Source organism: Tyto alba, unplaced genomic scaffold, assembly GCF_018691265.1.
Source record: "Tyto alba isolate M040663 unplaced genomic scaffold, T.alba_DEE_v4.0 Super-Scaffold_1000006, whole genome shotgun sequence".
NCBI lineage: Eukaryota > Metazoa > Chordata > Aves > Strigiformes > Tytonidae > Tyto > Tyto alba.
This window is the reverse complement of record NW_024881272.1, coordinates 2,293,555-2,310,873: the sequence shown is the minus strand read 5'-3', so window position 1 is coordinate 2,310,873 and position 17,319 is coordinate 2,293,555. Positions and strand designations below refer to the sequence as shown.

Here is a 17,319-nt window from a genome sequence, read left to right as displayed (position 1 = left end):
GGGTGGAATGTGTTACTTTTTTAGTATTCATTTTGACTTTGAAATAATGCCTTGAGAAGGTAATGAACAGTTAACAATGACTTTGTGGTTGGTTTGGATACAAAGCTGTTAACTCTAACAAAATTAAGGTTTTTGCCAGAGAAGTTCACTCATTTCTGTTTTTATTTCTCCCACTTAATGTTATGAGGTGAAAACCATTGTCTTTTCTACACATGTAACTGCGTGGGCCTTTATTTTTCACACATACTTCAGCAGAACTTTCATAACCATCTTGGTATTTAGTTTCTCAGCCCTTTGACTAATCTGCTTAGCTCAGGAGCTTTACAAAAATTACATGCTAAAGCCAACATATTCTGACCAGATTCTCAGCATAGAGATGGCCACAGCAGATCGAATCTCTTCAGCTGTATTTTCTATTACGAAGGCTATGATAGTTTTATGACTCAGATTGTTTTGAAATTCTTAGTTGTTCTGACAATTAAACCCCAGCAGTTTAAAGTAATTTTAGATTTCTTTCAACAGAAAACATTAGGCTGAAGCACCTTGTAAGCAATGACAGTTCAGACAGCGAAGATGAATCACAGCGTCCAAAAGGTAAGGAAATCCTCACATTTTATTTCATAGTTTACTTTTTTCATCAGCTTTCGTGTAACATGGTCAAGCTTGTGGCTGCTGGTAATTAGCCATAGCCAGTTTTCCTTAGCCTTACTGATAGTCTCTTACAACTGAGAGCTCTGCTCTCATTTATACCAATGGTAAAACTTAAATTGCCTAGCCCAAGGGTCTTAAAGAAGCCAGTGGCTCGGCAAAATAGAGAAATGTTGAACAAGAGACCTCAGGAGGGCCTTTGGCTTGACTCCACGCCTCCTGCTCAAGCGGGTGATCAAATGATTCTCTCACACATCTTCAGTCTTGGCATCAGCCCAAGAGGGCTTCACAGAGGTCAGCAATTTTGCACACACCCAGAAATTAGGCTTGTGGAGCCAGTGCTCTCCAGAAGTCTGCTGCCAGCAAGCTACTGAGCTCAGAGACGTGTTGGAATTGTTACCAGCCCAGCAGAACTAACGCTATCCATTGTTTTCAAGGGTTCCTTGATCAAATATTTACCCGAGAATGGTTTAATTTGGGTTTCCAGCATTCACAGATGTCTTCTAGCACCTTTACAAATGACATCTGATACGGGAAATTCCTAGTGGTTGGCACAATATTTTAAACAATGACCAAATCCAGAAGAGGCACAACAAGGGGGAAACTTTGGGCAGTAGGAAGATTCCAATGAAAATTATCTTTAGGTAGCTAAACCACCTGGGGATTTCTGTGGTTTTAGTCAGGGTCTCTGTCTCATCCTAGTAACGCTTTCTGTATTTGATGATACGTTTGGGGACAACCGTGATTTTCACTTGAAGAAATTGATTATGTTTCTAACAACTAAAGCAAAGATGGGAGTGCAGCTCTTTGTAATTTTAGGATTTACAGGAAGAAAAGAAAATCTTATGTGATGAGACAGTGAATTATATCATTAGCTCAGTTAAATGATGACTTCTTCAGTTCCCCTTATCTGTAAAATACGAGGGGGAGGGTGATACTACATTTTGTATTTATTTGTGGATTTCCTATTCAAGCACTATAGCCAGCGTGAAACACTACATTTCTCTCATAGTTTGTAGTCATAGTGGACAACCTACAAATCTGTGATTTGTAAACACTTGGTAATCCCTCTCACTTACTGTACAGATGTTAGACCTCTCAACTTTGTGGTGTTTGATGCTTGTTCTCTCCCTACTGACATGAAAATCAGCTCCTTTAAAGCCTGGATTAAAGAGACACATTTCAGTGCTGGATTTAAAGTATCAAGCCTGAGCTTGAATTACCTTCTTATGCAAAACACCCCAAAAAGTCATGTTTTGACAGTTTACAAATACAAGGTATTGCCAAGCCAACTCATTCCTACTGCGACATCTAGGAATAGACATTTAAGTCTGGCCATTTCATTGTACTTTTTAGTTAAATAAAACCAGATATTGATTGTAGTTTATAGTTTACCGTAAGGATATTTGCAGATATTTTAGAATTCCCACACTATAGCATTCTCTTTTATGTAGACTAACTTTTCCTTCTTGAGGAAAGCTGAGTTTCTAGCAATCAGCAAATGATGAAAAGGGGTGTCAATACACGTCCAAATGAATATAGGTCTGCACAGAGTATGAATCTTGGCAGCTCAGGTCTGTCCCCTGAGCCCAGGAGAGTTTGCATTCTGAGTGCTGGGACGGATAAAGCCATATCCTCATTACCCTTTTCATTCAGACTAACTAAGTCTGGCTCAGGTCATCTAACACTTACCAATCTATTTGCCTGATGGACACATCCACACAACTGTACTGCAGATGAAAACTTTCACTGGCCTGTGAAGTTAAGAGGATGGTTTCTCTGCGTTCGACTGAAATTCATTCAGTCTCGAAAGAAGCCTATGACCCAGTTCCTTTTACTTGAATAGGTCCTTTATGTTAGTAGACCCAGAAATCTTGGTTTTATACTTTGTATGTTAACTGTCTCACCCTTGGTTATTTCTCTTTTCCTGTATAGGCACTGAAAATGCTGAGGGGAATCAAGAATACCAGAACAGCAGCCAAGAAAGCTGGGTGCAGCGAATGCTGATGGCTTTAGTGGGTGACAGTGCCCTTTTCAACACCAGGGAAGGGCGCGCTGGGAAAGTGCACAACTTCATGCTGGGGTTGAACCTCAACAGCTGCTACCCGCTCTCTCCTCTGGCAGACCTTCTCACTCAGGAGTCCGTGGAGGAAGACGAACTCGATGCAGCTGTTGCAGGTTAGTTCACAGAAAGCCTGGGTTGCTGCACGCTCGGTAAAACCAGAAACAGCGAGTGTTCAGCGTGGTAACATCGAAGTAGGAGGCTTACAACAGCACGTACCGGCAGGCAGGAGAATGTTTCTATAGCAGCAGTTGTGAGTAGTGATCAGCAGTGGAGGCTGTGAGGGGACTGGGTGCCTCAAAGGGCACCGCACAGTGACTTCTGTCTTCTGCCTACCTCCTCTGCCCCCTGGCAGAGCGTGCAGAGCAGTCAGTGCCTTTTGGAGGGAAAGTGGCTTTTCAATTTGAAGGAATCGCTGGCAGAGGTGACCAAACTGCTCTTGTGCATGGTGCCCTTCACTAAGGCCACCTTCTTACTCTCTTGGACTTCTCCAAAGGGTATCCTGTGTTGTTCCTTTTCTCTTACTGATGCTAAGCCTTCTGGTGGAAATAAAACCTTTCCTTGTTCTCCTACAGGGCTTCCCCGTTGCAAAAATTTTGTAGCCCTTCTGCTGTCTTGTATTCCTCTGACAAACCTGTGGAGGCAACACACTTCTTTTATTTGTAGGTCCTTGCTTTGCTGGCTGCATGTTCTTCCCACCGTGACTGATCTGTCAAGTGCATTCACATTTCACGTGTGGTTGATACGCAGGTGCATCCACATTTCATGTTGTCTTAAGCAGGAATGCAGATGGAAAACAAGAATTTCAGAAAAATGTTAATTTGCAAAAGAAACTCAATGTCTTCCCCCCCATCCATGAAGTATATGGTGTCTGGAACAGTAGCTGCAAAGAATTAGAAATCACATTTTATTAGTATTTAAAGATTTGTTGTAGGTGGTGTTCATTACAACCTTCTAAATGAAAACTGAATAATTTCTTAGTGTTCTTCTGGCACTGGTGCTAAGTATGTGAGTAGACCTATAGAAAAGTTACATCACAGTGAAGATGGATACTTGGTGGAGCCTCCACACATGGTTTCTGTGATACAAACTCTAATGCTTCTGGATTATTACAGATGATTACTGACATCCATCAAGCCAAGGAACTACAAAGCTCTGAAAGTGGTGTTCCTTCTATGTTCTTGTGTCGTGGCACAGCACTACCAACCATCCCTTGTAATAATAGTAGTCTCTTCAGCCCTTATTTTCTATTCAGAGGAAAGAGATTGTCCTTGCTGGCCACTACGCAATAGTAAATACCAGATGTCATTTAAAAGCTGAAGGAGCAGACGCGCGCTAATGTGTATTTGTTAATGTATCAAATCCCTTTGAGTGGTAATTTCCATCTGTACTCCACTTTCTAAATATTTTTATCATCTCAGAGGTGTTTACAACTGGGTAGTCTTAATATTTATAGTAGTTGTAAAAGAGGCAGGAAAGCGGGTAGTAAATCTGTGCTTGGAAAAAATGACAGTTCATGACAATTTTGCATATTTAAGACATGGATAATCTTCAGAATCAACTATCAGCTTCCTGGGTTTTATCTTCAATTGAAATAAAATGCTTGTTTGACAGAAAGAGCCTGTACCTGAGACAATTATTTTTGAGTGCCTGAAATTTCTTTGGGTGACATGTCTGGCAGAAGTGTGACATAACTGCAGTTTTTTTAGTGTTAGCTGAAGGCCACACTTATAAACCTGAACTAACAACTCAAATCTAACAGCCATGAGTAGTTGCAATATTATGGTCAAGAATAGCTAAAAAAACCCTTGTAATTTCAGTAGTTAATACACAATTTAATCATTCAGTAGTGTGATAGGTATATCCTCATTTTAATGCTGTGAATTTTGCTAATATATGTGAGAGCCTAGGAGCCCAGAGGAATAGATAGAAAGGAAACTTTGGTGTAAATTTAAAATGCTGTATATTACCAAGGCACTGGATACATTTAAGCTTTGCATATTTATTCCTATCACTAGCAGTTTACCTATCAGCTTGAGTACAGAGAGAAGTCTGAATTGCCTTAGGACTTACTTTCTCTTTATTACCAGATGCTCCAGAGGAGAAATAAATGAATCAAAAAGGATATAAATAATACTTTGCATCTCCAGTTGTCTCAACCCTTCTGTAGACCCATGAGTTGTGCTGCAGAGGATGAACTGTGGCACGCCTAAGCCGATGGTAGAGTCATTACTGAGGATTGTATTTAGTGTCTGCAGTGCATACAGCAGAGATCCTACCTGCTTGATTTGAAAGTGAAATGCTTGGCTTCACTTTGCTGTGGATTCTGTTTATGCTGAGCATTTTCTTAATTGATTTCAAGTATGCTTTAAAACTTCACATCCCTTGAATGATTTCACTGTGAACTTAGAGTTGTTGTGTTTCTGTGTCTTGATGTTACAACACACCAAAATCACTTGAGAAAATGCCAAGTGAATAACAATAGGGAAAAAATAACTCATAATCTCTGCTTCCTTATTTCAGTATTTATGGGAAATCTGTTGTAGTAGATGCACGTCAGTAGCAAGTGCCCTTTTCATCTCCCGTAATTCCATGAAGGCTGCCATCTGTGGCAAAGTTTGGTCTCTAGAACATGCTCTCTTGTTTATTTCCAAACAATTCTTAATATCCATTTGTGTATCTGATCACTGCAGATCAGATAGGCACGCCGTGCTGGTTTCACACAGAGCTGTACTCATAAACACCTTGTGCTTCTCCCGGTTTGCTGTTTGATGGACTGAAAGCTCCTTGTAACATGGAGGCATCTTTCATAAAAGCAATCTGCATGGACTGAAAGTTAATGTCCTGGGCTCTCAGAGTATAAATAGTCCACTCAGTCTTCGTTCTGCTTGATGAATAGTGATAGGTTGACTTGCCAGGGCTGCTAGAGTATATAGAACGATTGTCCTGGATTCCTGCGTTGGAAAGTATAAAAAGAATAAAGCTTTCTTATCCAGCCCTTCAGAATATCTACAGCCCAGGTTACAGAGTAGGTGACACTTCTTTTAGCATCCGGGATGCGCCTCGCACGTTACAGCTCTCCCGGGAGCAATTGCGGGCTCGCCGGCAGTGCCCTGACCCGCGGCTCAGGCTGCCCGCTCGCCCTGCCTTGCCGGGGCACTGCGTGCTGCTTCTGGCCTCTGCCTCCACACCCTCTGTAAATCAGATCAAATCTCATGCTGAGTCTGCCTTTCAAGTCGTGTTGTTACAATAGCACGGGACTATCTTCATACCTTTTTGAATTTTGACCCTGTAACATGGACGCAAGTTGCGCTTTGAAACTTTTCTTCTCAGTTCAAAAATGAGAAATGTACTTCTAGAATTAATTGTGATCACAGAAGACCACAACTAATAAAAACAATCCACGTGGTCATTATAAATTTATTGATGGCATGATAATGTTTTATCATTTAAAATATCATAAAATTACTACAATAAATTCGACTGTAGAGTCATGAAGACTGTAAGCAATAGGAATTGTCTTGTTCTTCAGTGCCTTTTTGGTACGAAGTTTGTGTGTGCAGTAACACTCCTAGCACAAACGTTATTCCAGGTGATACTGTTCTTGTTTAAAGGACCACTGTTGACTTTCAAATTTAAAGTTTGTAAAATAAGTACGCAAAACCTGAACAAAAGTGTTTCTGCAATTTTTAGAATTTCCATTGCAAACAAGGTTTAAATTATGTTTGAAATGTTATCTTTAAAAAAGGTGGATGGAAACAAAACTTGTCTACTTGTGCTAAAAGAATCTGTAGGAAGTATATTTTTTTACCAGTGTTTTTTTCAATTCTGATCAACTTGATAAATACAAATATATTTTCACTGATTTATGCTAATTCATGGTTATGAAATATACCTGGTTCTAAAATAGGCCTATAAACACAGTTAGCCCTTTAGCAATAGGCAATGATTTGAAAGTGTTTTCTCCATTAGAAATCAAGGCAAATACTAGGAAACCAGTGCCTCCTTTCTTAGTAAAGTGCATAAATAATAACAGAAATAAAAAGTCAAAATATCTGTTCTAAGATTATTTGTGCTGCTCATGAGAATAAATTTTTCTCGTGGATCTTGAAATGACGGGAACTACAATTTGAATTATTTTTGATGGATTTTCTTCACATTAAAATACCTTTTTTTCAGATTGCTTCCATTGCCAGCAAGTATGTGTGAGGAAATTTAATTATACAAGAAGTAATTATATTATTCTATTCAGCATTCCTTAGATTACACTGCCCTCTACAGATAACAGCATTAGAATTTTAGCCAAAGGCAAAAACATGCACTGAAAATATTTTTAGAATCTAGAGCAAGAAAAGACTGTCAGGAGAAAAGTTTTAGTATTGCAGGGATCATTTAATAGTATCCAGAGACTTGGGTAAGTGGAAAGACACTTATGAAAAATTGCTTGGTTTTCCCTGAGCTGCAACCAGAGAATATTGGGGTTGAAGGGGAAACATCATCTTCTTCAGCCTTTGGTTTGGGCATTAGAGATTGGAGACGATTTTCTACTGTACTGTGACAGTAATAGCAGTAAGTGGCTTACGTGTAATTCTGCCCCATGCTTAAATTTCAGATTCGGATATGGGTTACCGTTTCTTTTTGTTCCTAGTATAGTAGTGAGTGTGTGTTCATGAGATGTGGTGTAGGCTGAAAAACAAGGCTTGATGGTCGTAATTTCAGTGGACAGAAGCAGACACAGACAAGTGTCACACAGGAGCAGAGCCACATCAAGGCTTTTCAGGCAAATTTCGGTTATTCGGGGAAGAGGAGCTGGGAAGGACAGGGGATTGGGAGGGAACCTAAGGGACGAGGTTTGGACAGGGGTTGTAGGATACTGGGGGGATGTACAGTAGGAATCTCTCTCTTAATGTCCCATAAACACTTTGTGTAGGGGTTGTTAGGGATGACGGGGTAAAAGTGAAAGGCTAGGGTCAAACCCGGGCCTTTGCCTCCCGCCACCTTTGCTTCTGCCTTGGGACAGGGCGTTTGTGTGCTTGCCTGACTGAGGTCCCTACCTGCTCTGTTTTTTTCACCTCACTCTCCAGTTGTTAAGACGAGAGTTAAGGTTACACATCAATTCATGGTATGTTGAGCTGGGATATTGTACATTTTAAATTCTGTGGAATCTTCAGTACTTGGGGAAACACTGGAAAGCCCATCAAAATTTCAGTTCTTAACTCGTATGTTCCCGTTTTGTTTTGTTTTCATTTGTTCTATGCAGATCCTGATGAGTTTGAGAGGATATATGAGCCACTAGATGTGAAGAGCAAAAAGATTCATATAGTGGACAGTGGACTTACATTTAACCTGCCATACCCACTTATCTTAAGACCCCAAAGAGGCGTCGATCTCATCATCTCTTTTGATTTTTCAGCGAGGCCAAGTGATTCCAGTCCTCCTTTCAAAGTAAGTGAGATAGGTCATTCCTTCCTTTGTGTTCATAAATTTAAATTGACTGAGTTGTATTCTTCCAGTCCGCTGGGTTGCACATTTCATGTCTCCAGAAGACAGCTTCTGAGCTACTGTATCGACAGCATCAGAGCAATTTGTTTCTGCGTCAAGACAGAATATTGCACTCTGCCTCAGTTCCTGTTTACATGACTCACATGAGACAATTGACACAAAGAAGGCTAATATAATGCGTTTGAAGGAGCAGCTCTGTTGTTTTTCTGGAAGTCTTCCCTTCACACAGAATTGCAGAATTTTATTTTATGTCAGTATTAAACAATTAAGTCAGTAATTTACCACTGTGCTGGTGCTCTAGCTCTGTACAGCTGTCCTCCTCTGTGATGCTGTGATGTGAATGAATGGTTTTCTGTCACCATCTTGCAGAAATGTGTCTCAGTCGCTCTGGTATTGCTCAATATATAACATTTTGGAAGTGGAGCTAACTGTTCATTTACATCTCACTAGGATAATCCCAATACTGGTTTAAGTAGGATTCCTAAATCCGTTTAGGCCAGAGCAAAGCAACAACAGAAAAATAGGGGTTAAATGACGTGGCCGTTTTCTGTAGCAGTTGTGGAAAGCACAGCTGTCCGTCTGTGTGACCTGTGCCACCTGCACATCCAGACAGCTCCCACTGAAAAGAAAGGGTTAATGTTGGATCATTTTGGTAGCTGACGGAAAAAGCAGCACTTAAGAGACTGTTGCGAGGTTCTCAAGGAAGAGGCAATATTTATTTGAAACCCAAGTGGAATTTTAAACATCATTTTTAAGTAAACCAAGAAAACATGCCTGTTTGGGAAACAACTGGCATTTTTTGTTGCTTTACAGACAAATTTCAATTAGAAGAGAGTATTTTTTTCCTTCCTCTTGCTATTGAGGGATGAAACCCCCAAACAATGTTAGAAGATAACGGCCGTAGCAAAATGAACTCTAGATCAGTATTGTTAAGTGCAAAGAATGACAAGCTTCAGGAGAACAAAAAGGATCAACTTCTGTAATCTCTAGGTCTCTTGGGAGCTGCTAGAAAGAACAGAGCAAGGAGAAGACTCTTACTAGTGCTGAGATCCTTCATTTTTCCTTAGTTAACTGAATCCCACAGTCTGTTTCTTTTTTTAATGTTCTTTCATATTAGATTTCATGATGAAGTATTTTCCCCATCATCTAAGTTTACTGACACAGCACTGCCATCTCCTCTGGAACATCTTTTTCCTCCGTTTGTTAATGTTGTGCACGTGGAGTCTGTGTGGAGTCCTCTCTGTTGCTCCTAGCCTATCCATTGAACTTTTTGTCTCTGCCAGCTGCAATTTTCTGTGTCATTTTGGGGGAACATACCATGACACGGAGAGATTGATTAGAAGTCAAGTGCTACCCTGAAGGTTTTTCTGTAAACTCTAATTTCAAAAAGGCAAAATCCTTTTACGCAAGAAAAAATGGTAGGAAAATTAAATGGTGCCATAGGTTTTCGTGAAGCCACTGTTGAAGGGAATGGTTCATTATTTCTGAAGCACAAATATGTGTATAATAAAAAGAGTGACGTAGCTCCAGCTAATACACAGGTACAGTCCACAAGCAAAGGCTGTATGTTAATGGCCTAAAGGACAGAAACCAGTTTGGTTTACTGGCTGTGCAATCCCATTGGTTCTGCTTGCATTGCAAAGAGTAAATGCCAGTTCAAGAGTTGGCCTGTATCTATGCTAGTGCTCTAATATCCTTTTATTACTCCGACACATAGGGAAATTAGCCAGCTGCAGTCAATGACTCTACTCTTCTTTTATCATTTTACACCCACTATCTTTTCATCTCTTGCGTATCCAAAACAGTTGCCGAAAGAAGGGTCCTGTTTCATTCAAAACCAAGATTAAAGATGTTGACCTTCCCTCTCCTCCCTCTCACACACCCTCATTACACGCTTTTGAGTCATTATTTACAAATTATTTTGTTTACTGAGTTGCCACGAGGCAAAAAAAGCCTGTTTTCCAGACTTAATTCTTCACCGAGCATGCTTTCAAATGCTGTTGGGTGCTGTGACGTGACTCCGAACACAACAACGCGTGGATTGGTGTTTGTTAACTCTCATTGGTTTCCATAGCACTGATACTCAGTTTGCAAGTAAAATTGTGGATGGTTTTTTCTAGCTGTCAGCTCTGTAAATTCACCCAAAGATCTATGTGACAGACCAGCTCTTTCCTTCCTGTGAATCATCGCAGGTGAAGACTGGGCAGGCTGAATCAGGTGCTCAGTTTGCCACGCTGGGTGGTCTATGCAAAGGCTGACTTAATCAATCCATCTGCCGTGGAGAAGCGCGAGTTAATAAAACTGCTTCTAGTAACCAATTTGTCCTGTGTCTCTCTGCATAAAATCTCACTTTGCAGTGGATGCATATGCACACCCGAGTCTTTGTTGTCTTTTCAGGAAATTTTGCTTGCTGAAAAATGGGCCAAAATGAACAAGCTTCCTTTCCCCAAAATAGACCCAAACGTATTTGATCGGGAGGGCATGAAAGAGTGCTATGTTTTCAAACCAAAGGATACCTCTTCAGAGAAAGACTGTCCAACTATAATCCATTTTGTTTTGGCCAACATCAACTTCCGGAAGTACAAAGCTCCAGGTGAGCACACAGTTTCTGATGCTAAATCTAGCTGTTCCTTTGAAGCTTTATAATGGCACGGTGATCGTGTAATGGGAATGTTTTGTCTCCGAAATAACTCTATAGTCTGTCTGTAGTAGTTAGGGATTTCAAAAGAGCCATGAAAAAATAAGACGGTAGGTCCTCAGACCTTTTATAGTGTATTTTTGTATTTGTTCTGTATGCAGGCGTTCCAAGAGAAACACAGGAAGAGAAGGATTTTGCAGACTTTGACATTTTTGATGATCTGAATACACCATTCTCTACATTCAACTTCCAGTATTCCAACGAGGCTTTCAGGAGGCTTCATGATCTAATGGAGTTCAACACCCTCAACAACATAGACGTATGTATGCCAGTGTGGAAGGGGCTTAAAGGGTCTAGATTGTAGAGTCGGTGATGTGAGTAAACCCTAAATCTGCTGTACAGAAGGTACGGGGGTTTACTTTGGCGTTTGCCTGATTGTTGTGACATACAAAGTGCTTCCTGCATTTAGCTGAGCTGCTTGCTGTTCTCAAAGTTGAGGCTGGATCAAAGCCCATTATAGTCAGTGGAAAATATCCGCTTTATTCTAATGAGGGCTGGAGTATACCCTAGGTAAGCTCTTCATGAGCCTGTGTAGAAAGGTGCACAGACAGTGTCACGGTTAACTTGCATCCTTCCAGCCTGGGAAGGAAAGAAGAGCCCAGTCACTGTAGGTAAGACAGTGGCTGGAGTTACCTGAAGAGAATTGGATGAGATACACAGAATTAGGTGAAGAGAATTTGGTCTTTTCACTTGACCTCTTATTTCTGAAGTTCTGAAATACCACTGCTGTAGGAAGTATTACCATATACGATCCTCTGTCAATAATAAATCACTAAACAAAGAGGCTGCTGAAAAGGCCAGAGGTGCTTTCCAGTGGAAAAAAAAAAAAAAAAAAAAAAAAAATCTAAACTGTATTTCTGGGGCTAAGAAGATTGATGTGATATTGTGGCCACCTTCCAAATGGAAGAACTATTGGAGTGTAGGATGTGTGCCTTTCATAGCATTTGAGCCTGCACTTGTTAGGATCCATTCCAATTCATACTCTAATTTGGTTCCTGTGTCGTTTTTGCCATTTTGCCATCAAAAGCCCTGCAGGGTAACTGAGCAAAGGTGCCTGTGTAGGATGGAGACATTACGTTCAGGGTTTTATGCTCAGTTCTTTCTATATGATGATTTTCTAGCTGAGAAAAAAAGAAACTGGAAAATTTCTGTAAAGATGTTTGGAAATTTATTTCTCAACTAACTCAGTAATAATTATTTGCAATCGATACCAGCTGTAATGCGGCACCGCGGTCCCAGCATCCACAGAGTGACCTACCATATTCACAATTGTAAATGAGCATCCCAGATAAAGAATTTTTTTTTTTTCTCAATATAGTAAATAAATCTTGTTACTTCAGGACAAAGGAAGCAAAAGTGAAGGTTTAGTCTTTCTCAAGATAGTAATTATTTTCTATGTCCCTTAGGTATGTATTTTCTCGATGTTTTGATTTACCCTTCAGAATTTCATTGGGACTCGGTTTAAATGGTGCAAATTGTGGGACGTCTCTGACGTTGGTGGTATCCTGTCATATCTTTATTAACTACGTTAGTTACACCAAGAAATTGTATTCATAATAACACCCAGCAATCACTTTGTTCAGTGATGGAGCAGTGTTAAAAGTAGGAGCAAAAGTCATTCACATCAGAAGGGGTCTTTTCTATCAGTTAATAACTCATTCAAATGTGAGCTCTTTCCCTGAATGACACCTTGTTCACTGTTTTCTAGGTGATCAAGGAAGCTATGATGGAAAGCATTGAATACAGGAAAGAGAATCCATCTCGCTGCTCCGTGTCTCTTAGCAGTGTTGAAGCAAGGAGGTTCTTTAATAAGAGCAATCTTAACAACAACCATACGTAGAGGATGCCTCGTGGGTCCCACTCCTTCAAGAAACTGGTTCTGCCTTTATAACTGGAGTCAAAAAGAAAAAGACATCATCAGAGCATCCCTGCTCCTCAACAGGGCGGTGCAAAACTCCTGAAAACATTTTCTTGTGAATTTTCAAGTTCCGATATAATTTTGTACTTCTTTTTTTTTTTTTTTTTTTCAACTAAACACATTGAAAACATTTCAGTATGCTGATAGCCTTATCTTAAAGAGTACGGAAGTAGTTTGACTATGATCAGTGGGTTCAGTGTCTTTTGTTTTTTCCTTACAAAATTGTAAACACTGGTTTCTCGTAGTGGGGCAGTTGTCTGATTTTAATTCATATAAACCGGGCATATCTTGAAACACACAATGGAATTAGAAACACAACAGAATAAAACTTTAGTAACAGAGACAATATGTATGGCTGGGCCTGGGCCCAGACCCCCCTTTGCTTTGTATCGATAAGAAGATCTCCTCTGACTTTGGTTTGAAAGCTCAATAATTGCTAACTACTGCCAGGCAGCAGCAGCCCCCCGGTGTATTCGGTCGCTTGGCTGCTTACTGGCTCTGTTCAAGTTGATTTCTCATCCTGAAAGGGGTTTGGTTCACTCATAACCAAAGGCTTTGTATTGGCCTTACCCAAACCCCGCTATCAAGCTGCGTTTCACATTTCGCTTTTCTGGCTCTTAAAAAACAAAAACAAACAAACAAACAAACAAAAAAAACCAACAAACTTTTGATAACAAACAAGTATCAAAGAAATGGGGTTTATATGTCTTTGATAATAGAAGTAGAATCCTCAGCTGGTTATTAATGCCAGTAGAGCTTTTGTAACTGATGCTAAGAAGGATCTGCTCTTGAATCCTTTAATCTCAAATATTTTCAAAAATACTGAAGTCCGCTTTACTGCCGTTTAAACAACGTATGTATCCACTCAGCAAAAGCTCCAGCCTCTTATGTTTTCTTTTTCTCTTTTGTTCCACAAAATTACACCACTTGACTTCTTGGGCTAGTAGCACCCGTGGGTTAAATTATTGTTAGTTCGCGTATTGCTGACCAAAATGTTTCTAGATAAATTCAGTGTGATTTTGCATTTGATGACGATTAAAAGCATCACATTTCTGTAAAGGGACAGTGGCAATGTTTCTTGGGGATAGAGGAAACGTTCCTAGGTAAGAATGTGAAGTCGTTCACTGTGTTAAGGGCTATTTTTAAAAGTCTGGTTTTAGTACATTGAATAATGAAAGACCTTGTGTCGACACGGATTATTTTAGTCCCATCTCAACAAGTGTCGAGATGACTCTGCAAGTGCGTAGAGAAGCGCAGTGCCACCTCCCAGAGCTTCCAGCCTCCCCTGAGAGGACGGAACCGGGCCGGGTGCGTGGGGGCCGGGAGCGGGAGGAGCGGGTGCTCCAGCAGCCAGGCGTTCGTGGGGCGCTCGGCCCGCTTCTGGCGTTCTTTTAAAGTTTGGGGGGGAATTGCCTCTCGGTCCTTCGCCGCGCTCGTCTGGAGCTCGAAGGCGGCGGCAGGGGGCCGGGTGGCCCAGCTGGAGGGGGGCGCCGGGGCCCCGGGGGGAGGAACGCGCGATCGGCATCGCGCTGGACGCAAGTGCCTTCCCGGCAGGGTTGGAGGCCCGTGTGTTTTCTCTTCGCGGGTTCTATGTGGAATTCCATACTCGAGATTTCTGCGGGCGCTAATAAGGGCTCAGATTTCACCCTCTATTTTTCCGACGGGGCCGTCGGGGCGCCAGCGCGCGCAGAGACCGTGGGTGCAGTGCAGAGACTGCTTGGAGGGTGGCTGATCTTTTGCTTGACAGTTTTCTGACAATTTTTACTGTATCTGCGCATTTATCAGAGTTTATTGCTGATTCAGCGGCCGTTCCTTTTATTGTGAATCATTGAGCTATTTTTAATTGCTAAAATCTGTAAGCCCGTGGAAAGGGAATGCATCATCCCTCCTTAAATCTACATGCAATGTTACATGATTAATAACGTTTTCTCTATTGATCAGTAGGTTTTATTTCTGTTGGAGTTAGTACATTTTTAAAATCAAGAGAGAAAATAAAAATAACTTATCTTACTGCTGCATAAGTTAAGCATTTTCAATACATTTTGGAATTCAGGAAGTAACTGGTACCATTATTTTATTGTAATATTTTCTTTTTAATGTTTTTTTTTTCCTTTTTTTAACATAATATTTTTATTTTATATTTTATAATATGTATCTACTCTGTTTTATGGAACTGTATTATCATGCCTCATACAGTTTCTATTATCACAATGTTATCAGACAATAAAAAATAAAACAACTATATTTGGCACCTACTGTTTTCAGACAGTTTATTTTGAGCGTTTACATGATATTTTAACTTGTGAAGAGGTGTTGGAACAGCTCGCTGGCGTGTGGAGCCAGGTGGGACAGCTCACGTGCAGGAAATTCAAGGTTTTGCTTGTCTTTTTAGTTCAGATGTTAAAACTGCAGCTTTTTTAAGCAGTTCAGCGTGTGGGGACGGCACGTCAATCCGGTTTTATTCCTCCTGCTGATGCATTTCGTTATCGGCGCTCTGCCAGGTATTTTGTGCTGTTCTGTCAAGAGCTCCTGCAGCCAGTGACCGTGCGGGTGTTGGGTGCTGGGACTTCGCTGCCTTTAATCTTGGATTTCCTAAAAAGCTTGGAAGTTCCTCCAGACCTGTTCAGATCAAATAGCTGCTGGCCCGTTGCTTCTGTTTGCTGACAACCAGGAGCTGTATGTCGTTCGTGGGCGCTTCAAAACGCAAGGGCATTGTTCTTACAGAAAATAAGTAAATATTTTTCTCCCATTACTGTATGGTGAACATGGCTAAGAATGACCCATCACCAACAGGTCTAAGAGTAAAATACTAGAGACATCAAAAGCTTGTGGTCCAAAATGTCTGTGGAGGGAGTAACGAGTCTCTCAATTTGCACCAAACTCTCCTGAGCTGACCCTGCGGGGCTCCTGCGGCGGGTTTGCTCGGTTTGGAGCAGCGTGTCTGCTGCCGGGGCAGGAGTCCCTCTTCCTCTGCTGAAATCAAATTTGTCACCAGAGACCCCTAGGTCTCACTTTTTCAAACATTTGAAGTGGCTTGGGGTCCCCAGAAACTCATTGTTAAGTTCATAACTGTAATTTCACTGCGGTCTTGAACTAAAAGCCTCTCTTAATTCTGTGTCCGTAAACCTCAGGTGGAAAAAATCCATCTTGGTATGATCAGAAACCTGGAAATTGAAACCTTATTTCAGTTCAGCTGTGGAGCAGAATACTAGGACTTACAGTCTCAGTCATACATTATATTAAAAATTATGTCAAAGGAGAAGAATAATGCAGAACAAAAACTTTTCCACTCCTGACAGATGATGTGAAATCAAGAACATTTTTTCCTTAGCCTAAAAAGTTAGTCCTTTGTTTCTCATTTTCCCTTCCTTCAACCCCTGGTTCATTTGGTTTCTGCCTGCAATATTTTTTTCCAACTGAACATATTATACCTAGGCGGCTGAAAAAGGTGGGCTTAGAGAATTAATTATTTCGGATGTCAGAAATTATTTTAGATGATGCCTGCGGATGTGGAAGTGCCATCCTGCTAGGCCGGAGTGACTGCAAGGAGCTCAGCCTTGCATGTAAGCACGGCTACTGAAAGGCAGATGTGGCTGCTGAAAGGCAGATGTGGCTCCTGAAGGGCAGATGTGGCTACTGAAAGGCAGATGTGGCTGCTGAAAGGCAGATGTGGCTCCTGAAGGGCTGATGTGGCTACTGAAAGGCAGATGTGGCTCCTGAAGGGCTGATGTGGCTACTGAAAGGCAGATGTGGCTCCTGAAGGGCTGATGTGGCTACTGAAAGGCAGATGTGTCTCCTGAAGGGCCGGTGTGGCTACTGAAAGGCAGATGTAGCTCCTGAAGGGCAGACGCGGCTACTGAAAGGCAGATGTGGCTCCTGAAGGGCCGATGTGGTCCCTGGGTCTGTCCCACTCCCGGGAAGCCTGCCCCCCAGCCTGGCCCCAGTCCGCGGCTCTTTCCCGGGGCCCTCCGGGCGGTCTCTGAAATCTCGTCTTGCAGCAGAAGCGAGTGCTCAGAATAAAATCCTATGGACCGGGAAAGCATGAGAGCACAAGAGCCTGACCCTAGAGTGCTTGCATCAACGAGAAGAAAACTCATTTTGGCAGGGAAACGGGGCCGCAAGGAACACGCTTGCTGGTTTGACCCGGCATATTTTGTCTGGGGGCTGAAATTCGAGCAGTCGGTGTAGACGGGCTGCAGCGTTCCCTAGCGCAGGCGGGATCACCCCCCCTGGTCTCTGCTCTTCGAGCAGCAGTGGGCTCGGTGCTGCTGAGAGCTGCTCAGCCGCCCCGTACGCACCGGTGGACGTGAGATCAGCAACGCGAGTTGTGCAACCGCGTGCCTTTACATAACACGTTTGCTCTGATGCTCACTCAAACCAAAAGCATGTAGACGTTTCCTGAAGCTGTAAATTCACCCATCACTCTTACTGCTTTTGCACTCTGCATCCAGGCCAGATTTGTGTATTGATGTGACTCATCCAATGAAGTTA

The 17,319-nt window shown here is 41.7% G+C and overlaps 1 protein-coding gene across 1 annotated transcript in view; it reads left to right on the top strand.

Moving 5' to 3' along the window:
- Positions 1-13,887, top strand: part of PLA2G4A (phospholipase A2 group IVA) — an 83,468-nt gene extending 69,581 nt beyond the window's left edge. Inside the window, exons 13-18 of the mRNA XM_042785841.1 lie at positions 523-594; positions 2,584-2,826; positions 7,971-8,155; positions 10,610-10,805; positions 11,012-11,169; positions 12,619-13,887. Of these exons, the coding sequence (XP_042641775.1) occupies positions 523-594; positions 2,584-2,826; positions 7,971-8,155; positions 10,610-10,805; positions 11,012-11,169; positions 12,619-12,750 (986 nt within the window). The 3' untranslated portion in view covers positions 12,751-13,887. The remainder of the gene's footprint in view (positions 1-522; positions 595-2,583; positions 2,827-7,970; positions 8,156-10,609; positions 10,806-11,011; positions 11,170-12,618) is intronic.
- The last annotated feature ends 3,432 nt before the right edge of the window (positions 13,888-17,319 follow it).